This window comes from Meriones unguiculatus, chromosome 3, assembly GCF_030254825.1.
Source record: "Meriones unguiculatus strain TT.TT164.6M chromosome 3, Bangor_MerUng_6.1, whole genome shotgun sequence".
Classification (NCBI taxonomy): Eukaryota; Metazoa; Chordata; class Mammalia; order Rodentia; family Muridae; genus Meriones; species Meriones unguiculatus.
Genome location: NC_083351.1, coordinates 128,271,788 through 128,296,057, shown reverse-complemented (window position 1 = coordinate 128,296,057; position 24,270 = coordinate 128,271,788). Strand labels below are relative to the sequence as shown.

Below are 24,270 nucleotides of genomic sequence, written 5' to 3'. Positions count from 1 at the left end.
CTCTGATAACACATGTAACTTCACCAAAATGACAGCAGTATAAAGGGCCACACCTGAACCCAAACATGCAAATGTGAATGCACAGACAGTAATAGCTACATTGTGGCAGCTGACAGGTTCTCAGTAAGATGTTATCAACCATCCAATAAAATATGCTATTTTTCACTCTCTGTTTGTAGGCTTTGGTTTCGTTTATTCTTTATTGTTTGGTTGGTTTTCCTTCTGGACAGTTGACAAGACTTTGTGTCATTATCTTCTGGCTCACATCACCTGTTGTTTTCTTTGACTCCAAGACAAAAGTGTGAGAATAGGGCTGTCTTATTTTTGTCTTGAACAACATCCACAAATCTAAGGTTGGGAGAAACAAGAAGTAGGAAAAGTAAACTTGGAAATTCCCAACTTCCTGTGTAGTGTTGATTTACTTCTACAGCGTCTGTTATCTCCTCTAGACTCTCAACTACAACTCTGAAATGCTTGCAAGCCCAAGCTATGAAAGAAGGCCTTGCAAAGGAATCTGATGAAGGGGACAATTTATGGACTCTACTTTGCAATCCTGATACCCATCACATAGGCGTGTGTGCACTGGCCAGGTAATGAGCAGATGATCTAGCAGTGGATATAAAAAGAGAGAGAGAAAAAAAAGAAGAGTGAAGATGCACCTTCACTAATAGTAATCAAGTCAGCACAAAGAGAGAAAAATCAAGGGGTAGAAGAGGAAAAGGTGTAGTTTTGGCCCCAAACTTACCACTTCCCTCAAAAGCAAAAATGAGTCAAACGAACTACTTTAAGTAAACTGTGTTTAAATTGACTACTTGGGTGGGGTAAATACATTGGGGCTTATTTCATTGTTTAGGGTAGCTGCTCTCAACCTTCCTGATGCTGTGACCCTTACTACAGTTCCTCATGTTGTGGCGTCCCCCAACCGTAACAATGTTTTTCTTGCTACTTCATAATTCTAACTTTGCTATTATTGTGAATTGTCATGTAAATACTTTTGGAGACAGAGGTTTGTCAAAGGGGCCACGACCCAGAGGGGGAGAACTGCTAATCTACAAGGAAATAAGTCTCTTAAAATTTGCGGTTTCCCAAGGAAATCATGAAATTTTCAGGTAAATGGTGGGATCTGGAAAGGATTATCCTGAGTGAGCTATCCCAGAAAGCAGAAAGACACACACGGTATATACTCACTCATATAGACATATAATATAGGATAAACCTACTAAAATCTGTACACCTAAAGAAACTAATCAAGAGGGAGGACTCTGACTAAAATGCTCAATCCCCACTCCGAAAGGCAAATAGGATGGACATCAGAATAAGGAGAAAAGAGGAAACAATTTAGGAGCCTCCCACAGAGGGCCTCTGAAAGGCTCTGCCCTGCAGACTATCAAAGCAGATGTTGAGACTTATGGCCAAACTTTGGGCAGAATTCAGGGAATCTTATGAAAGAAGTGGGAAATAATAGTAAGAGCTGGAGAGGACAGGAGGTCCACAAGGAGAGCAACAGAACCAAAAAAAATTGAGCACAGGGGTGTTTCCTGAGACTCATACTCCAACCAAGTACCATGCATGGAGATAACCTAGAACCCCTGCCCAGATGTAGCCCATGGCAGTTCAGTGTCCAAGTGGGTTCCATAGTAATGGGAACAGGGACTGCTTCTGACATGACTGATTGGCCTGCTCTTTGATTACCTCCCCCTGAGGGGGGGCAGCCTTACCAGGCCACAGAGGAAGACAATGCAGCCACTCCTGATGAGACCTAACAGACTAGGATCAGAAGGAAGAAAAAGAAACCCTCCCCTACCAGTGGACTTGGGGAGAGAAGTGTGTGGAGAAGGAGAAAGAAGGGAGGGATTGGGAGGGGAGGAGGGAGGGAACTAGAGGGGAGATACAAAGTAAATAAAGTATAATTAAAAATGAAAAAAAGAATTGAAAAAATGGCGGTTTCCAGGAGCATGGCAGTCTGGCAACATGGCATCATACTGGATATCATGGAATACCTACTCTCATCTCTCACTTCATCCTCTGAGAACTACAGGATAACCGGCATGGCTTTTTTCTCTGAGGTAAGGGAGAATATTCATCAGAGCATGTTCACTGGTCCCTTGCTCTGTTTCTCATGTAGGACATGGAGCTTAGTGATACCCGGAGCCAGGAAAGGGGCCCTTCAGGAGGAGTTTTAGTAGTGAAGAGACCCATTTCTGCCAAAGATGCTCACAGAAGGAAATCCCTCTCTCTACCATCTCCTGCCTTTTCTGTGGGAACCAAACCTACCAGGTCAGAGAAGGAAGGATAATAAATGCGAAGGGAGGACAAAACACAAAGTCAGCATATCACTAGCCCTTACCCTGGAGTGAGGGCTAGCCACGCCAGAGAAGGAACGTGATCAGTAACTGCGCTCTTCACTGCTCCCTGAGAAAATCCTCCTATCTAGATAGTCTGGTCCTCATTTTCTTGACCTGGGCAAAGCTCACATCTGGAGCTCAGCCACTACAAGATTTGCTGGTTCACTTGGGAGCTTTCTTCCTCTCCTCCACAGCAGTAAGGACCCATCTTTAATTGTAGTTACAATGCCTTTAGCCATGCCCCTCAAGGAACCGACCTCCTTAAATAAACGGGAGGAGTTTGTTGGTTTCAGCTTATGAAGGAGCCAATCCTTTGGAAGCACGGAAATCTTCGAGATGTCCTGATCTTCATGGATCAGAGCTCCTGGGAGTCCAACGCTATTCTGAGGCAAATGGCCATCCGAGGACTGGGCAACACAGCATGTGGGGCCCCTCACAAGGTAAGAGGCATTCTTGGAGGGAAGGGTTTGTATAAGCAGAGTTTCAAGGAAATAACCTAGCAGTACCCATCTGGTAACTTCACAGAAATGAAGTGAAAATCCCAAATGCCTAGCTGAAGTAGCAGCTTTGGGGTTGAAGTACAAACAATCATAGCCCAATTTTAGTCACCATTCCCACCTGGGAATCCCTACCTATTCAAGAAACGCATGGAATAATTTTATAGGTTAGGAGACCTTGTTTTTATAACAGGTGAAGAAACATAAGCAGGTAATGTTGGAATCCATCATCAGAGGCCTGTACCACTTGGCTCGCACGGAAGTCGTCTGTGAAAGCTTGAAGGCTCTGAAAAAGATCCTGGGGCTGCTCACGGAAAGAGACGTCAGCTTCTACTTCAAGGAAATAGTGCTGCAAACAAGAACCTTCTTTGAAGACGTAAGTGAGCCAATTCAGGCGTCTTCCTTCCCTGGAAGAAGTGGGTGAACAGAGGATGGTCATGGTAGTGCACGGAGAAAACTGTAGGTGCCTCCGCCAACAATCCCCGTACAGGCTGCTGACTCCCGGTGTCCCTCTGCCTGAATGTGCTTCCCGGAAACAGAGCTGAACTATGCAGCGTGGGATAGAATTGTGAAGGAGGCTAGCCCTGGGAAGAAACCTCAACAAATTTCCCAGGTTCCTCATCCCACACAAGGTTTAAGCGCCACTGGCCTGTGAGGGTGGCACACCCACAGACTCTCCTTTCTTTCCTTTCTTCCACTCCTATTCGATTGCCATTTCCCCAGGTTTGTTTCCCGGGTTTATCTCCTAAATAAATTGCTCACACCTCATTTGCTTTGGGGAATACAGAAACTGGGACAATTCCTAGTTCCTCCCCCACGATCTGTCCCACTTCCCAAATTCAAAGACTCTTTTCATCCAGAAGTCAGCCAACACATGAACAACACGTGAACCAGATCCAGTCCACATTCCACACTTGTCAATAAAGCTGGAACTTTATCGGAACCCAACCACACACACTGATGATGTATTGCCCAAGCCTGCTTTCACAGTCTGCCCGCAGAGCTGCTAACTGATGAAAGGATCATGGAGCTCACAAATGTAACTTATTTGAATGATCACAAACAATCACCAAGCAATCCTAGGTGAAGGAGTGTCATTTCCTTTCTGTATCCCACAAACTGAGGATGTTAAAATCTGTTTCACAACAACTGGTATTTTATGGTATATAGAGTTTTCCTCTGTTGCCAGAGGAGACAGAGAACTGGTAGTTTCCCTCTCTAGTTTTCCTTTCATAAAAATTAAGATCTTATTAAATCACTTATTTATCTTCTGGTCTCCAGACTGAAAACCCCTAATCCCTTCACTATTCATCACAAACCTAATTTTTCTATTCATATTTTATAAGCCACTGACTGAGTTAAATTCCTATTGAGGCTTGAGAAGTATTGCATAGAATTTTAAAGAAAAATGAGCTTTTATGTACATTTCTCTATTTATTCCAAATTCTTTTTGGTTGTGACAGGGTTTCTCTGTATATCCTTGGCTGTCCTGGACTCGATTTGTAGGCCAGAGTGGCCTCAAACTCAGAGATGGGCCTGCCTCTGCCTCCCTGAGTGCTGGGACTACAGGTGTGCACCACTGACCCCAGCTTACTCCAAAATCTCAATGCTTCTCTTTCTTTCTGAAACTTTGCTGATTTGTTAGCTCTGGGTTTTGACTCTACATAATTTTAATGTATTATTTTAATTTTAATATATAATATGTTCCCACATACAATAATTCTCAAGTGTTGTGTTTTTGCATGTTGTACTTCGTTTATATTCCAGTGTGACCTAGCAGGTGAAAAAAGCTTTCTGCCTATTCTTTTTTCTCAGCCATTTTCTTTAATTTACTAACGTCAGTTTAGCTCTCACATTGTCCTCAAAAATCCTTTTGGGCTCCCACTCAATGTAGCATTTTCTGGAGAAAAAAAAAAAAGTTTGTTCTTATACTACACAGATAATTGATGTCAATCTTTAGCAACGTTGTGACTGAAGTTTGGTTTTCAGGCCCAATCTGTTAGATCTCCTGGCTTCTTGTTGAAATAATAATATTTCTCTTGAAACTGAGCCCCAAGTAAGTCACAAATCTTCATAACAGTGTCAAAGCAATATTACACAGCAATATTATTAAAGAAAAAATGCAAACGCTTCCTGGTTATTAGGTTGAACATTTCACCCTCCCAGTAAGGAGTAATTCCATCCCATGTGATTAAAAGTTTTACGAGACCTAGATGTCAGTAAAGACATGGAAAATTTCCCCCCACAGTGCCACCTTCCTCCAAGTGTGCATAACTCTGTGACACTTTGTCTTCTATATTTTGCTATAGGCTAAGCATACAACTCTGTGATCAATCAACTCCATTCTCTCTCTTTCCTCTCAGCATGCAAGTGCCTTCCTGTAATTCTCAAAACATGATGAGGGTTCAAGAAAGGGCATAACTGAAAGCTCATGCCTGTGCTATGCTCTTGTCCCCTTCCTGTTACACTGCCATCTCACACTATCAGTTTACCCAGTGCTGATCCATTTTTCTCAACTGAAAAAAATGAACATTGAACTTGACAGATGTTTCTTAAATCTTAGACCAGTTTTGTTCAACTGAACAGAAAACTCATCTTTGCTTTTTCATCTTGTTGGAACTCTGAACCATCAACAGAGCATGCACGTAAGCCAACAGAGGCTTCCTTCCCCATCATCTTACATTTTGCTCCTTGAAATCATTTCCAACTATGCTGGCCAAAAATATCCATAATTTTACATATTCACAGGAAGAGGGCCAGGCAGGTTTTTGTTTGGACTCAATGCCAGAATTCTTGAACATCTTTTCATCACTTTAAAAAACATTTGGCATCTTGCAGAAAAGCACTGGGCCTTATACAGCTTATATAAGATGACCCTTAACTTTAGGATTAATGATGCAACCAAGACATTTTACAAAAATGGAAATCCCCCCATTTCTGCTGCCAACTCTCCCATTTGTTGTTCTACAATCATATGTCTCCACACAGTCAGAAATTGAATCTTCAGTTCTATAACATCACCCAAAACAGAGACTGGGGGATTATTTTGAAGCTATGTTTGTTTTTATGAAGAGTACTTGAAATAAACAGAGGCAGTGAAAAGACTACACCAGTGCCCACATTCTAGCCTGCCTGCCTTCCTTCTTTCCTTCTTTCCTTTGATTAAAGTGTGGCAAGGTGAGGTGGGTACCAAAGAAGTACCAAAGGAGGGAATATGCCATGAGATGATACATTTGTCACCACAGGAGCAAGATGATGTGAGGCTGACAGCTATCTTCTTATTTGAGGATTTAGCATCCCTAACAGGAAGGAGGTGGAAGATATTTTTTGCTGAAGAAGTAAAAAAGAGCATGATCTCATTCCTTCTCCACCTCTGGGACCCTAACCCCAAAATCGGAGCTGTAAGTAGACCTGCAGACACCTTCACCTCCTCTCTCCCCAGAGCTGAGAAGCACAAATAAGCCTGGTCTCTTGAACCAGAAGCCATAAGTGTACCCTTCAGACTGAACCCGAAAGTCGCTTTTCCAATTCAAAGTTCCATTTCGTCATCTCTTTCCACCTCTCTTTCCTGTTTCTTTCATGGTATCAATGTGTGATCATTCCCTTATAACACAGTACCCTGTTCTTACAGACTGTGATAACAAAACCTCTGTCTTCTAGGCTTGCCGCGATGTCTTGGTCATCTGTATCCCTTTCCTGGGCCTTCAGGAGCTCTATGGGATATTAGACCACCTCCTTGAACAGGAGCTGCCACGGGCCAGGGACTTCTATAGGCAATTCTGCATGAAACTGGTGAGATGGTGTTATCGAAATAGCCAGACAGGAATCTAGACAAACCTCATGAGAATACACATAATTGGTACTAAGCTCTATCACAGAGCAGATGGAGGTGACCTCTTCAGGTCACATCTGTTGTATTTCCTGTTTTGTTTTGTTTTGTTTTGTTTTTAATAATAACAACAGGGCCAGGACAGGCTTGCAGGGATGACAGTGATTTCTGGTATTCTTTCTCACACATTTCCCTCTCCTTTAAGTCCAATAAGGGCCAGTTCTTCTGTAGCCCAGGAACTAAGTCTTTAAGCCCCTGGTGCCATCCTGATTAATCCTTATTAGAATAGTCATAAGACAACTTTCAATCAGCATATGGCTGTGGGTGTTAACAAGACCTTTCAGGTTCTCTTCCAAGGCATATGGAATGATACGTGTCACCAAGGGTCACCTTCCAAAGGCTGTCTTTGATATCCTCTGCATCTCTTCCAGGCCAAGAAGAACCAGGAAATTCTGTGGATCCTCCACACACATTCATTCACTTTCTTCAACAGCAGCTGGGAGATGATCCGGAGTGCAGCTGTCAAGCTCACAGGTGAACTTCCCTTCCTGGTCCTAAAGTCTGTTCTTTCCTGTTCCGCTTTCATTTTGGCTGGTATGGCATGGAAAGGTCAGAGTGAAGAAGATAGGAGGAGAAGGGTTATTTGTCTTGAGACATCATTTTTTTCTTTCAAGAATGAGAATGCACAGCCCCTTCCAGCTGACCAACACTCCCTGCCCGAGACCTGATGATTCCTCTCTTAAGCCCTTGAGGCTCCACCACTTCCAAGTCTTTATTCTTCATTTTCCCAGAGTCTCGCTTGCCTCCTAGCCTGTCACCACAGAATAAATACTTTGCTCTGCCTCTCTGCATTCTGCATTCTCAAGCTGTGCACATAATAGCAACATGACCTAAGTGAGAAGCACATTGATCTAGTGGCCCTTGGTTCTGTTGTGTGACACAGGAAGCATCACTTCCTTGTGTAACCTCCCGGACAAGTCTGTGAAATAGGAAAAAAAAAAAAAAAAGAGCTCTATGGACGCTTGTCCTGTAAAATCTTAAGTGTTCTCTGTAAGCCTGCTCAAACTAGCCCATCCCACAGTAAATAAGGCCAGTGGTGTGGTCAGGTTTAACACGACTTTTTATTGGCTCAAACACATCATTGCCTTCATTACACTGTAAATTAGACAACTGCAGAAACCATATTTCATGCAGGCCTAAAACCTGACAGAATCTTCTCCTGGCCCCCAAGAAGGCCAGATTGTGAATTTTTTAAATGAACTGGACATGTGAACACTTTCCAGATACATTGCTAAAGACCCAATAAAAGTTCTTCTTACATCAGCCTCAGAGGCATACGAGGACTTGTACAAACCATTCACCACTCAGTCCCTTTGTCTGTTGACTAGGTACAATTGGTCCACTTTTCCCCGAGAGTGCAATCAGTAACCTCTTCTTTTGTTGACTTTAGATGCCATTATTCTCCATCTGACTAATCAATATTTGGAGTTATTAGACAGAGAACAACTCACCATGCGTAAGTATCACCCCTAGTTTGTGCACATGCTTTTGCTTCAATCTTAGAGAAAGATTCATTGTTCCCAGTTCCAGATCAGCCCAGAAATAGAAAAGTTTGGCATCAGTTTCTTTTTTTCCTGAGGCTTCCTAGACCCTGGAATTTCTATGCATTGATAGCCCTTCAGCTCCAGTCCTTGGCTGCCATCATTCCCAATGATTTCTCCTGTTGATCACAAGATAATGAACTTCTCTTCCTCCCTCTCCTCCCCCTCTTCTTCCTTTTCCTCTCCCTACTTCCTCTCGTAAGGACTGAGCTTGACATTGATTGCTAAGCACACACTGTCGCTCCAGCTCCACCCCCAGACCCTCATCATTTTTTGACCTCTCAGAGTGGAAGGTGAGCCCTGACTGGGTATCCATGTGGCACTGACCTGTACAGCACTGCAGGGCTGTCCAAACTGGGCCTTGGCTTTGGGTTGCTTTTCCTATTAGGAGCTCGCTGACTCTTCTTGTTCATTTGATTTTGCTCCCATTTCCACCTCAGGGCTTCAGGCACTCCGGCAGGACCCCTGTATCAGTGTCCAGAGAGCTGCTGAAGCTGCCTTACAGACCCTGCTGAGAAGGTGTAAAGAGATCAGCATCCCACTGTAAACCATCAAGGAATAAACAGCTAGGCTTTTTCTAAAACCAACTCCTGTCTTTGTCCTATGAACTCACAAATTCACATCTTCTTGAAAGCAGATATGGCACCTAGGATGAGAATCTTCAAGCACATTTCTTATTCTCCAGAGTCTCCCTGGTGGTAGATTTATAAATTCACCTCAGAGGCAGCCTGTTATCTGACTGTTAACAACCTGTTGGATGTGGTTTGCCCTCTCTCTTGAGAAATTTACATCCAAACAGATGCAAATACCAAAGAGTGGCATAGCCTGACACAATTACACTAATGGTAAGAAGAGGGCTACTGTTAACTTTCATCCATAGGCCGTTAATATCTTTGTCAGACTTTGAATCACCACCCACAATTTTCCCTTTGTTATATATCATCACATGATAAATTTTAACCTGTCTCTTGTCTCCAAGGCTGTAATTTCTTCATCAAAACTATGTTAGGTGTTATTCTACAAAACACCATTTCTGACATTCTGCTAAAAGGCATAGTTTTTATTTTTAACATACTGCAATAAGGGCTGGAGAGATGGCTCAGCCATTAAAGGCTAACCTCACAAACAAAAATATAAGATATGGGGGTCCAAGACCGCAGCAACCAGTACGTACCATATCTAAGGGGTACAGGATCTGGAACTCTGAAACTGGTGAGTGGTGGGGCAGCTGAAGCCAGGACATTAACATTGAGGCTTCCTGGGTGGGAGGGGAAAACCCTCTCACCCTGCACCATTACCACAATGTTGAATAGTTCTCTTTGATGACTTTCTGTGACAGGACTATTCATTCCTGTGTCTTTAGATGAACCTACTGAAGAAACTGATTGGGTTTAAATTCAGGTTTTTGACATAACTTTAAGTAATACAGTATGGAGTACCAACCCCATTTCCAGGATCATCTCGGTTTTTCCCAGGCAGGGACAGTTTGGATCTAGGTCACCCGTGGACTGAGAGTGGCAAATATTCAATCCCCCTGCACTTCCCTTTTCCCCTACTCGGTGGCTGAGACAGCAGAGGCAGCATCAGTAAGGGTCTCCCAGACCCACGGTCAACTGTACATGCCTCCCAGGACTGTGGCTGCGGCAGGCAGCTGGGTGGGCCTCCTGTGTTTGCAACCGCAGCAGGGCGGGCAGAGGCTAGCACAAGCAAGAGCCTCTGTGCTCTGTGACTGAGACAGCAGAGGTGGCTGCTCCAAGTACGGGCCTCCCTGCCCAGTGGCCAACAGCGGACACCACTGAGCTTATGGATCTTCCACATTCTCATTTGAGCTGTGGGCCCAAATCTGAGAGTAGAGAACAAGGGAACCACTGTGCTTTCTGATTAGGCCTGTGAGCAAGTAAGTGCACCTTCAAATGAGGACACACAGAGCCCCAGATCCAGGGTCCCTCTAAACTAGCAGTCAGACATCAGATCCCTCTCACCCACACCCCCACTGTGGGCAACATAAGGAAACTTGGGACAGCATTCTCAACATTGAAGCCCCTGTTCTGTGGGTCTACCAGTGGAGTCCAGGAAAACAATTCCTGGAGCCCAGACAAATCTGAACACCAAGAGGCCAGTACAACAGGCCTGAAGGCCACTGAGGTATTCAGGGAAAATGTGCATGCCCATTGTGCCCACAAACAGCGCCAGCACCCCCTCCTGTGCTTAAGACCCACCCTTCCAGGAATCTACATGCTCTGACATCCTGTCCTGCAAAGCACACATCCATGCACAAGCCCATGCTTGCTCACCTGCACCTGCAACCTTCCTCCCTTAGCTACAGTGTAAGAACGCATCCAACAAAAATCAGGACAACATGGCTTCACCAGCAACCCCAAATGTCAATGGATATTATAATTAATTGGACATACATAAAAACAATCTCAAATCTATGCTTATCCAATTATTAGAGGCACATAAAGAGGAAACAAACAAAGCTCTCAAAGAAATACAGGCAAATACAGCCAAACAAATAGAGGCACATGTAAAGGCACAAGTAGAGGCATATAGAGAAGAAACAAAATAAATAAATAAATAAAGGCCATCATGGAAAGACAGGAATCCACATTCAAACAATGAAAGAAATGGTGCAAGACATGAAAACAGAATTAGAATCTATACAGAAAACACAAACAGAGAAAACCCTGGAACTGGAGAACTTTGAGAAAAGACCAGGAACCACAAAGGTAAGCATCACCAACAGAATACAAGAGATGGAAGAGAGAATCTCAGGCACAGAAGATACAATTGCAAAAATGGATACATCTCTCAAAGAAAAAGATTGAAATTTTTCCAAACACGAAACATCCAAGAAATCAAGGACGCCATGAAAAGAAGAAATCTAAGAATAATAGGAATGGGTGTGAAAGAAGACTCCAGGCTCCAAGGTCCAGAAAATATTTTTAAGAAAACCATAGAATAAAAATTTTTCAACTTAAAGAAAGAGATGTCTATAAACACACAAGAGGCCTCCAGAACACCAAATAGACTAGACCAGAAAAAAAACACCTCATGTCACATAGTAGTCAAAACACTAAATCTACAGAACAAAGAAAAAATATTAAAAGCAGCAAGGGAAAAAGGGCAAGTAACATATAAAAGTAGACCTATCAGAATCACACCAGACTTCTCAACAGAAACTATGAAATCTAGAAGGGCCTGGGCAGATGTCATGCAGACTTTAAGGGACCACAGATGCCAACCCAGACTACTATACCCAGCAAAGCTTTCAATCAACATAGATGGAGAAAACAAAATATTCCATGACAAAACTAAACGTAAACAATATCTATACAACAACCCAGCCCTACAGAAGATACTAGAAGAAAAACTCCAACTAAAACAACTATACCCAAGAAAACATAGGATATAGATAACTTTACAACAAAAAATTAAAAGAAAACAAGCATAGAAACACAGTAAAAGGAACTAACATTCATTGTTGACTATTATCTATCACCATCAATGGACTCAACTCTCCATTAAAAAGACACAAACTAACAGAATGGTTGTGGATACAGAATCCAACATTCTGATGCATCCAAGAAACACACGTCTGTAACAAAGATAAATGCTACCTCAGAGTAAAGGACTAGAAAAATGTTTTTCAAGCAAACAGACCAGAAAACAAGGGGTAGCTATCCTAATATCTAATAAAATAGATTCTTCAACCAAAATTAATCAGAAAAGAAGAGGAAGGGCCCTTCATTCTCATCAGAGGAAAAATCCACCGGGAGGACAGCACAATCCTGAACATCTATGCTCCAAATATAAGAGCACCTGCATTTGTAAGTGAAACTTTATTGAAGCTTAAATCACACATTGATCCCAACACCTTAATAGTAGGAGATTTCAACACTCCATTCTCACTAAGGGAGAGATCATCTAGACAGAAGCTAAACAGGGAAATAATGACACTTATAGAGGTCCTAAATTAAATAGACCTAATAGATGTCTACAGAACTTTTCACACAAACTCAAAAAGAGTTTTCAGCACCTCAGGGAACCTTCTCAAAAACTGGCCATATAACTGGGCACAAGGCAAGCCTCAACAGATACAAGAAGATTGAAATAATTCCTTGTATCCTATCTGACCACCATGGTTTAAAACTAGACCTCAAAAACAACAGATATAATAAAAAGCCTACATACACATGGAAAGTAACAGCACTCTGCTCAGAGACAACTTGGTCCAGAAAAAAATAAAAAAAGAAATTAGAGACTTTCTAAAATCAATGAAAATGAAGGCACAACTTAACCCAAACTTATGGGACACAATGAACAGTGCTAAGAGGAAAGTTCATAGCACTAAGTGCCTCCAGAAAGAAGTTTCAGACATCTCATACAAACAACTTAATGGCACACCCAAACGCCCTAGAAAAAAAGAAGCAGACATACCCTAGAGGAAGAGATGATTAGAAATAATCAAACTCAGAGTTGAAATCAATGAATTAGAAACAAAGAAAATAATTCAAAGAGTCAATTAGATAAAGAGCTGATTATTTGAGAAAATCAACAGGCTAGACAAACTCTTAGCCAAACTAACTAAAAGATAGAAACTATCCAAATCAGCAAAATCAGAAATGAAAAGGGGGACATAACAACAGACATTGAGGAAATCCAAACAATCATTAGGTCTTACTACAAAAGCCTATCTGCCACAAAATTTTAAAATCTGAATGGAATGGAAAATTTTCTTGATAGATTCCAGTTGCCAAAATTAAATCAAGATCAGGTAAATAGATTAAATAGTCCTATATCCTCCAAGGAAATAAAAGCAGTCATCAAAAGTTGCCCATCCAAAAAGGCCCAGGACCAGATGGTTTCAGCACAAAATTTTACCAGATCTTCAAAGAAGAGCTAACTCCAATTCTCTTCAAACTATTCCACAAAACAGAAACAGAAGGAACATTACCATACTCATTCTATGAAGCCACAGTCACCTTGATACCTAAACCACACAAAGACCCAACAAAAAAAGAGAACTTCAGACCTATCTCTCTTATGAATATTGATGCAAAAGTACTCAATAAAATACCTGCAAACAGAATCCAAGAACACATCAAAGATATCGTCCACCATGACCAAGTACACTTCATCCCAGGCATGCAAGGGTGGTTCAACATACAGAAATCCATCAATATAATCCACCATATAAACAAACTGAAGGAGAAAAACCACATGATCATCTCCTTAGATGCTGAAAAAGCATTTGACAAAATCCAACACCCATTCATGTTGAAAGTCTTGGAGAGAACAGGGATACGAGGCACATACCTAAACACAATAAGGCAATATACAGCAAGTTTATAGCCAACATCAAACTCAATGGAGAGAAACTTAAATCAATCCCACTGAAATCAGGGACAAGGCAAAGCTGCCTACTTTCTCCATATCTCTTCAACGTAGTTCTTGAAGTCCCAGCTAGAGCAACAAGACAACCAAAGGAGATCAAGGGGATACATCAGAGAGGAAGAAGTCAAAGTATATATGAGTAACCCCAAAAATTCAATCAGAGAATTCCTTCAATGGATAAACACCTTCAGCAAAGTGGCTAGATACAAAATTAACTCAACAATTCACCTTACACCCATCAAAATGGCTAAAATCAAAAACTCAAGGGACAACACATGCTGAAGAGGTTGTGGAGAAAGGGGAACCTTCCTCCATTGCTGGTGGGAATGTCAACTGGTACAACCACTTTGGAAGTCAATCTGGTGCTTTCTCAGACAATTAGGAATAGTGCTTCCTCAAGACCCAGCTATACCATTGCAGCTGGGATACAGAGTCAATAAAATTTAACTAATAATAATTTAAAAATTAAGATTGAAAAAATTAACTCAACAAAATCAGTAGCCTTCCTGTATATGAAAGACAAAAAGGCTGAGAAAGAAATTAAGGAAACAATACCCTTCACAAGAGCCACAAGTAATATAAAGTACCTTAGTGTGACTCTAACCAAAGAAATAAAAAACTTGTTCAAGTCTCTGAAGAAAGAAATTGAAGAAGATATCAGAAGATGGAAATATCTCCCATGCTCATGGATCAGTAAGATAAACATAGTGAAAATGGCCATCTTGCCAAAGAATAATTCTCAATTCTATATGGAAAAAAAAAAAACAGAATTGCTAAAACAATCCTGTACAACAACAGATCATTTGGAGGTATTCCCATCCCTGATCTCAAGCTGTACTACAGAGCAATAGTAATAAAAACTTCATGGCACTGGCATAGAAACAGGCCGAAGGATCAATGGAATCGAATAGAAGTCCCAGAAATCAACCCACACCCCTACAGTACTTGATTTTTGACAAAGAATCCAAAGCCATACAATGGGGAAAAAAAAGACAACTTCTTCAACAAATAGTGCTAGTCTAACTAGATGTCTACATGTAGAAAAATGCAAAGAGATCCATATTTATCACCCTACACAAAACTAAAGTCCAAGTGGATCAAAGGCCTCAACATAAAACCAGACACGCTAAACTTGTTAGAAGAAAAAGTGAGGAAGAGCCTAGAACTCATTGGCACAGGAGACAACTTCCTGAACAGAACACCAACAGCACAGACTCTAAGAAAAACAATTAATAAATGGGACCTTATGTAGCTGAAAAGCTTCTGTAAAGCAAAGGACACTGTTGTCAGAACAAAACAACAGCCTACAGACTGGGAAAAAATCTTCACCAACCCTATATCTGACAGAGGGCTAATATTCAGAATATATAAAGAACTCAAGAAGTTAAAAACAACAACAACAACAAATTTAGTAAGCCATTTAAAAAATGGAGCACAGAGCTAAACAGAGAATTCTCTGTAGAGGAATATAGAATGGCAGAGAAACACTTAAAGAAATGTTCAACATCCTTGGTCATCAGGGAAATGTAAATCCAAACAACTCTGAGATTTCACCAGAATGTTTAAGATCACAGACTCAAGCAACAACACATGCTAGAGAGGATGTAGAAAAGGATAATCCTCCTCCATTGCTGGGAACCACTTTGGAAATCAATCTGGCGCTTTCTCAGACAATTAGGAATAGTGGTTCCTCAAGATCCAGCTATACCACTTCTAGGCATATATCCAAAATATGCTTAAGTATACAACATTTGCTCAGCCATATTTGTAGCAGCTTTATTAGTAAGAGCTAGAATCTGGAAAAAACCCAGATGTCCCTCAGCTGAGAAATGGATGCAGAAATTGTGGTACATTTACACAGTGGATTAAAGTAGTCTTTTGAGTTGAAGATTATAGACCTAAAGTCCTTTATTCATTCACGTAAACATTAATAATGTATCTACAATGTTTATGTCATTCTTACAACCACTTGTAGCATAACAATGAGAGAAAAAAATATAGCAACTGTCCTCTTGAAACTAATATTCAGGGAAGGGGCTGGCATCTGTCTGTAAAGTGATTAAATAAATAAATACATTGGAAAAAAGAAAAAAGAGACTAACATTCTATGGAATCTTTGTGTGTGTTCTTAAGAGTGGGGCCAGGGGAAGGGCACGGGAGGGGGTAAGGGAGGGGGCTACAACTTGGATACAAAGTGAATAGACTATAATTTATAAAATTAAATAATTAATTAATTAATTTAAAAAATTTTAAATCCCATGATGGGGTTATGGGGGAAAGTGGGACCAGTCTCAGATTCCGTTTCCATTGATCCTGCATCTTGGTGGCTAAGCCCCCATATAGTTTCTTCCAACAGAAAACAAGAATGACCTGTTGTACAGTCAGTAGAATGTTTCAGAAATGCTGGTCTGTGACTTCCAAAACAAGTCTTTTAGTCAATAATCACAATTATTTAGTCTTTTCTGCATACAAGGCACTATGCCTTTGGGGGGGGGTTGGAAATTTTATACAATGTATTTTAATCATGCACATACACACACTCATCCTAGATCTACTCCCATATCCCTGTCCCTCACCCAACTACATGTCCTCTATTTTTTAAATAACATTGAGTCTAATTTGTGCTTCCCATATACTCCTAGGTATGGGACAATTTATTGGAGTATGGTTAACCTTCCAGAAGCCACACTGTTAAATAAAACTGATTCCCTCCCTCACTCAGAAGCCATCAAATGTACCTCAGAGTGGGGTCTCACGAGCCCCTTCTCCCTCCTTATTAGAATGGTGATGGGCTTGAGCATGCAGCCATACTGCTGTGAATTCATGAGCATAGTGGCTAAGACAGGTTTTCAAAAGATATTATGCTCTTCCAAATAACTCACTCCAGAGAGGCAGTGCAATCTAATGAGACTTCTAAACCAAAACCAAGCTAAGCTACTCCAAAATTCCCGAGCCACAAAACTGAGTGCAATGATGAATCTTTGCATTTTAAGCCACTAAGTTTTGAAGGAAATTTATTATGCACCAGTAGGTAACCATTGCCCAGAGGGTCCATGATCCCACCAAAATGATTTGCAAACTTCTATGTCTAATCAAATAGACATATTATCTGGGTAATGGCCTTCATTAAATTCTTAGTAGAATAACAAACTATTCCCAAGCATAACATATATGTAACAGAGCAAGAAAAATAACAGAGGAATGTGAGTTTAATTGACCTCCTTTGGCAGGTTATTTTAAATCAAATAACTTTTCAAAATAGCACCATCCAATGAAACTTTCTTCAGTGATTAAGTAATTTTATAGCCACTAGCCATGTTTAGTGATTGAACATTTGAAAAATAGTTTATACATCTGAGAAATTAAATTTATTTTATTTAGTCTTTTTACCTATGGATCCAAGGATAGTATGCCATTATAATACTGTGCTGGGTAACTTCAGAATGTATAGGGAAAGCCTTAATAGAATTTGGTTTGAGATAGTTCTGGTGATAAGTGCCTTCAGTGTCATCACTCAGCAGGTAGAGGCAAAAGGATCAAGTATTCACGGTCTTTTATAACTACCCATCACATCCAAGGTCAACCTGGCCTATATGAGACTCTAAACAAAATAAAACAAAAAAATTATAAATTGTTTTAGGTGTACTGGAACTATAACCCTCTACAGTACAGTAGTATAAATTTGACATAGCACTTTTTCCAATCGTAAGATGTAGATATAGATATGAATATGGATATAGATATATCTGCGCAATACTTGGATTGACTGATCCACAGAATAAACCAAATAAAATATCGGGTTGTGTGGCAGAAGAAACTTAGAACTTTTCCTCATAAATTTTGCTTCTCGTTAATGTCTCCCACTCAGTCTAATTGCTCCCAGACAGTTACCACCAATGTCCCCCAGTCAGTCCTCCAAGAGCCCTTTGTTCTGCTTCCAGGAGTTTAGCTTAAGAGATGGCTAAACTCTTAATTCCCTATGGCTCTCAGGGAATTAGCCACACAGAAGAAATGTATGTTGACTTTCTAACAGGCACAGATGCCTGTTAATCTCCCTCCTCTTGTTTACCTCACTGTTACTGCTATGTGCCATCGCTTTTCAACTGATGTTTGCTGTTAGGTAGATTCTGCAATGTTTACAGACTGCCCAACAGGTCCAGCAACTGATGCTGGCAATGGATCGTATTTCTTTTGCAACTCTGTGTACTTCTTCCCTTGGACCCAACGGTTGAGAGCCAATGTTCTGCTGACCCTTAGATAAGGACAGTTTTACTGGAATACAGAACAGAGACTACAGACAGGAAGAAACAAATGGGCTTCCAGTGAAAGCCAGAGGAATCATTTAGCAGGAATTGTCTCCATGTTGCCAGATTGAAGCAATTACTCCGTAGCCTGCAATAAATTCTGAAACTAAGCAAATAGTTCCTAGTAGTACCTTTTATTCCTTGATACTAAACCTGACAATTATCTTTTAATCACCATTGTACAGAAATCAGAGAAAGCATAATTAAGCAGATACGACCATAGCATGAAAACCACTTAGAACTCACTGGCAGAGAGCAACTTCCTAACTATCAAGTTTATACCGTTTTAGCTTCTTCATAGTTCTCTTTCTTACTCACTTTCTTGCAGATGTCTCTTATACTAGGATAGTAGAAAACATGAGATCAAGAGAAACATGAGGAAGGGACAAGAAGGATTCTTGACCAAAGTAAAACTGTGTGTGTGCTTTTCCCTCTGTGTGTGTGTGTTTACAGATCTGTGTGTCTATATGCTTATGAAGTTACCCTAAAAAGTCATGACCTAAAATAATGGTATTTGTTCCTGTTCTACTTGTTAAACTTTATTTATGCAACAAACATTCTTACTTACATGTATCCCCCGCTGGATAGAGTGTCCTAGATTATATTTATTACATTATGTAGTTATCCTGAAGCCAAGATAAATTTGGAGAATATGATTTTCCAAATATATGTGATTCACACTTCCTTTTCAGTTTGAGAGCCCTTGAAAAATACAAGATGAGGAATCTTTCCTTCTTCATTGCCTACCACTTCCTCCAAATATTTTCATAGGCAAAGCCTGGGGATTTATCAGTTTCCTAAATCCATTGTTAACTGCAAGAGGGTCAAAATGGGGCTCCACTTTAGAAACATAGGGCTTTAGGACTGCTTTGCCTACAGCATGGCCCTTTTTAGTCCTACAGAGAAGTAGAAGAAGCTTGAGTTGATCTTTCCCTGCTTCCAACAGAATCGTGAGAAGGCTATAGTTCCACATTCTTTTCAGAGCCTGTAATTGGGGCTGGGATCATGAATGTGTGCCACGACTGTGGATGGAGTATACTGGCCTGTAGAAAGGGCTAGTCTAGGACTGAAATCCCATCTAGACAGCAGAAAGGTTTCCTAAGAGATAAGGGTGATTCAGGGGAAATGCGCATCAAAGCCGTAGAGAGCTATCACCTTGAGAACAATGGTTATTACATAAACAAAAACCTCAGGATGAGAATGCTGTGTGGATATGGAGAAAATGGAAATGACATGGAGACACCTGAGCAGACTAAAACTGTAAGTCTCATATAAGCAAGCCATCCTGCTACTGACTATACAGTCAAAGGGAATGAAATAAGCATGCTAAAGAGACATTTGGAGTCCTATGCTCCCTCCAGCACTGTGCACATTAGCCAAGAAGTGGAAACAAACATCCATCAACAAATGAACACATAATGAGAACGTGCTGCATATGAACAACAGAATATCCTTCCATCTATAAAAGAATATCAAATCCTGTCATATGTGACAATGGAAAGGGAATACACAGCCATCATGGCAAGTGAAATAGACCCGGCACAGAAAGACAAGTGCCACATGATCTCACCCATGTGTAGACTCTAGAACACAATCTCATAGAAGCTGAGGAAGGAACAGTCTTTACCAGTATCCAGAAAAAGCAGAGAATATGGAGAAATGAGGAAAGAATGTTCAATGGGTTAAACAGTCACAAGAAAGGTTGGTGAATAACTACACATAATGATAATGCACTCTACTTCCCCCAAAGCTAGGATTTTTTTTAAATCTCACCAAAAATGAATGATAAATATTTAAGGAGATAAATATGTTTTGTATAATTTAAATATTATATAATGGGTACAATTTCAGAATTATATATCTTCATTACATAAATTAGTATGTAGAATTTTAATGTTTTCATGTATAACAAAGAATGAGAAGAAATTAGAAAAGAAAAATTAGTGTTTATTTTATAAAAACGGTAAAGTTTCTATTACGTAATTTTCATTAACAGTATTCTTGCAGTTCCAGGACCTGGAAAAAATAAACAATCATCTTCTTTCCCAAGACAAGGGATTGTTCCAGAAACATCAAAGATATTGTGCTGGTTTGTGCTGATTGTCAACATGACAGGGTCTAGAAGCACCTATAAAAGGAGCCTTAAGACCTGCCGATGAGGGTTGTGTAGATGTTTGCCTTCCCGTGCCCATGAAGGATTTTATTGATTAGGTTAACTGTGGTAGGAAGGCACACCCTACATGTCAGCAGCACCATTTCTAGGGCTCGGGCTCGGGCAGAACACAAAAGAAGAAAGAGCTAAACAACATCCATGTCATACTCCTCTCCCTGACCACAGATACCAAGTGACCAACTGCTTCAAGCTTCTACCATCCTGATCTCCCCACTACAACCAATTATACCCTGACACTGTAAGACAAAATAACCCTTGCTTTTTTTTTTTAGATGCTATAAAGGTATTTTCTCAACAATACAAGGAGCTAGAGTCTCTTCCCTTAGCAAGTTGCTATATGAGACCATGCTGATTTTCGTCTTGATCCATCCCATCCCCTCCTTTGTTTCTACAACTATAACTAAATTCAAGTCCCAGTACACCATCTTAAAGGTGAATCACAAATTATTGTCTAAAAAACTGGTATTTTACACTCCAAAGGAGCAAGCTGTGGGTCCCCATTTACAGAGAAGTCTGAGAACGGATACTGCGTGTAAAATTGGGGTGCTGATGAAATAAACAACAATGTGTTAACATGGATTTACTGAGCAAACATCAGATGCTCAGGGACTAAGAGTGTTCAACATTTCAATTGGTTGGCTAAACGTGGGTTAAAATATGGATCCTAATGAATGAATTAGAAATGCCTGATTTATCTTGGATTAATGTAGAATTGAAAAGTTTAAGAAGATTGGAAGGTTAGAGTGGATTTGTCATTAAAGGTCTTTTCATCCAGACTGGGAGAGGCCTGCATCGTCCAAGAGAGCTGCGATCACTATTCTTTGCAAAGATCTTCCACTGGGAAGAGAAGTCATTGAATTAAGAGGCCGTAATGTAATAGAAACTCTCAGACACCAAGAAAGCAAATGTCAGACAAGGGCAGCACTGAAGGTGTATGTGATTATCATGCTGGGCAGCAGGGTCAAAGTAACTGTATATAGTCTCTGGCCAATCAGTGCCCCTAATGAATAAAATGAAATCAATGGGAGGCTTGTTTGATTCTTGACTTGTATAAGCAGAACTGTTCTGCGTCAAGTGACTAAAAATCAACTGGCTCTTTCCCAGCTGCCTGCAGCCTTTTACTGGGGTAACAGTGAACTGCAGAAAGAAAGCAAGAGGTCATTTCTGAGACTGCTGCATGCTGGCTGTACACTGACACTAGGTACAGAAGACAGAAAACATCACTTGGGCCCTCCAGGCCAGGCCACCATGAGGGTCAAGCAATCAATGGGATTTTGACCCACATCCATTTGTGGTGGGTCTGAATGTGTGATACAGTGCATATCGCCAGCAGCTAGCGGAAGCTCCATATCACTTCTCAGACTTGGAGAGTGAAATCTATTTTGGTGGGGAAGTCCAAGCAGAAAGCAATAGAACTGCTTCAATCAAGTAAAATATTATTCCCAAGACATTCCTGCATTCCTGGGGGGCAGGGTTGCTGAAGTTAATACAAAATCAAGGATTTCAATGATGAGGGGTTCTGACTACCTCCACCTCTCTTTAATTCATCAGTTTTGCCCATACAGAGGAGAGATAGATCTTCAGCAGTAGAGCACCAACAGCTTAACCAAGTGATGACTTCACCCAGAGCTGGCTGCTGCACCAGATGTGATTTCATTGTTTGAACAAATTAACATACCCTCTGGCATCTAGCGTGCAGCTGTTGACTTAACAAATGCTTTTCTCTCTGGGCCTATTAGTAAAGACCATCCAAAGCAATTTCCCTTCATCTAGAAACACTAGCAAAACACTTCCCCTATCCTACCTCAGAGGACAGAAGTCATAACTCAGATTGCAAAGCTCTGTAAAAGATGTTGTAATATAGGATGTTGTGACTGATTTTGATACCCAGGGTGAACACAGACTGCTGAATAGCCCAGGGTGGTCTACAGAGAACGTGTCTGGAATATGGGAGACCTCTTAGGATGTCTCATGATAATAACACACCCTGTGATTAAGGTCAATGAGAAGCTTTAACCTAATATGGAAATGGTTACTAATGGCCACATTTCTTCAATAAATGTCCATCCTCACACTATAAAGAACCACTGCCAGTTTAGAGGCTTGCTGAAGACAAAAGGATACAGACTGGGCAATGGAGGAGGGTGGTAATAAATGACACCTCTAGTTGGTATAGCACAGCAGCTCTCAACCTGTGGGTCACGACCCCCTTTGGAGGGTCAAACCACCCTTTCACAGGAGTCACCTAGGACCACCAGAAAACACAGACATTTATGTTACAATTCATAAGAGTAGCAAAGCTACAGTAGCAATGCAATGCAAATAATTATATACTTGGGGGTTACAACATGAAGAACTGTATAAAAGTGTCACAGCGTTAGGGAGGTTGAGAACCACTGGTCTAGCACCATCAGTCCTGTAGAGTAGAACCCAATATTCAAGCTAAGAACCAGTTACAGAAAAGAAGTGTGTTGTGTTTAGATGTCATCATGAGAGTGGACCCTTAAAATGGGATTGGTTAGTTCATGTGAAAAGAGGAAACCAAGCTCTCTCCTTCTCGATATGAGGATGCCATAAGGAGGTAGCTATGTGCAAAGTTGGAAGTAGTCTTCAACAGACACCAAATTCTCTTGATCTTGAGTTTTCTAGTCTCCGGAACAGCAATAGATGATTGTTGAAGCCACAGAATCCTAGCTGTGAGTCACAACTCCACTTGGACTTCTATAGCTAAATATGGCAGTGGTGAAAAATTTGGCAACAGTAAGAATGCATAATGACCAAATATCAGTTCAAAGTCAGACATGTAATGAATCTAGGGGGTTCCTGCCAGCTCTTAGTTCTCAATGTCCAGCATCCATGCTATGTAGGGCACATAACATGACAGCAATGCTGGAGGAAACACCTCAGTTCAGATTCAATAGTCTTGATTTCATGTTGATTGTAGTGTTTTTATCATGCACACAGTCTCTGTTCTTATAGAAGCATAATGGTTTAATTACAGAAAGCAAAACCTGAATTATTTTCCTGCTGTAATTTTGCAGCATGCATCAAATTAGTATAACTTCAGATTGAATTGTTAGAATATTTGATTCTTAAAATTGCTGTTTGAGTTGTTGACTTGAGTTTTATTTAAAAAAAAAAAAAACATTAATGAGAACTGGAGAGATGGCTCAGAAGTTAAGAGCACTAGCTGCTCTTCCAGAGGTCCTGAGTTCAACTCCCAGCAACCATACGGTGGCTCACAACCATCTACAATGGGACCTAATGCCCTCTTCTATCATGCAGGCATATATGCAAATAGAGAACTCATATATTAAATGAACTTTTTTTAAAAATCATTAATGAGTTTGGGTTCAAGACTAAGACAAAATTCCAAACAATTTCTGAATGGTAAAAAATACTTCTCCCATTGTGTGCTATATATTTATGTAAGGCAGCAGCAGCATCCTCAGCCTGATCAGTATAAAACCAAAGTTCCCATTAACTGTGGAAAGTGTTGATGGTGACTCACATCCTGCAGCATTAGAGCAGCCAATATTTACTCTCTATATAAAAATGACCATACACATCCATAGTGCTAGCATGAAAATGTACCTTTGTCTTTTGAGGGTCATATATATACACACGTGTACTTATAGAGGTCAGATATCACCCTTGGGTGACTCTCTCTCTCTCTCTCTCTCTCTCTCTCTCTCTCTCTCTCTCTCTCTCTCTCTCCTTGATACAGGGTCTTTCACTGGGACCTGGAACTCATCAACCATGCTAAGCTTGCTGACCAATGAACCCTAGGGATCTGCTTGTCTTTACTTTCCCAATATGTCTGTTTTTGCTGTTAGGTCTGGGAATTGCTAAAAGAAGGTCTCAGACTCAGGTAGTATGCAAAAGCAAGGAACGTTTACTCTGCAAGAATTGCCAGCATGCTGGGGCCTCCATTCCATAGAATCACCTTGAAGTGAGCACATAGGCTCAGTTTAAAGACAGTTAGGGGATTTCTCTACTGTGATTAGGCAATATTTCCATTGATTGGTTGGTGCTGATTTAGGGAATTCAGGGGGACTTAAGATTGGTTCTGCAATTGGGCGACTTCATGGAGTGTCCAGGTAACAAGGAGAGTTAACAAAAAG

General features: G+C 40.7%; 1 protein-coding gene across 1 annotated transcript in view; it reads left to right on the top strand.

The window, feature by feature from the left end:
• Positions 1–8,855, top strand: part of Mroh2b (maestro heat like repeat family member 2B) — a 58,635-nt gene extending 49,780 nt beyond the window's left edge. The window contains exons 34-42 of the mRNA XM_021664027.2: positions 450–590; positions 1,952–2,066; positions 2,639–2,785; positions 3,036–3,218; positions 6,088–6,243; positions 6,503–6,634; positions 7,103–7,205; positions 8,122–8,187; positions 8,713–8,855. Of these exons, the coding sequence (XP_021519702.1) occupies positions 450–590; positions 1,952–2,066; positions 2,639–2,785; positions 3,036–3,218; positions 6,088–6,243; positions 6,503–6,634; positions 7,103–7,205; positions 8,122–8,187; positions 8,713–8,819 (1,150 nt within the window). The 3' untranslated portion in view covers positions 8,820–8,855. The remainder of the gene's footprint in view (positions 1–449; positions 591–1,951; positions 2,067–2,638; positions 2,786–3,035; positions 3,219–6,087; positions 6,244–6,502; positions 6,635–7,102; positions 7,206–8,121; positions 8,188–8,712) is intronic.
• The last annotated feature ends 15,415 nt before the right edge of the window (positions 8,856–24,270 follow it).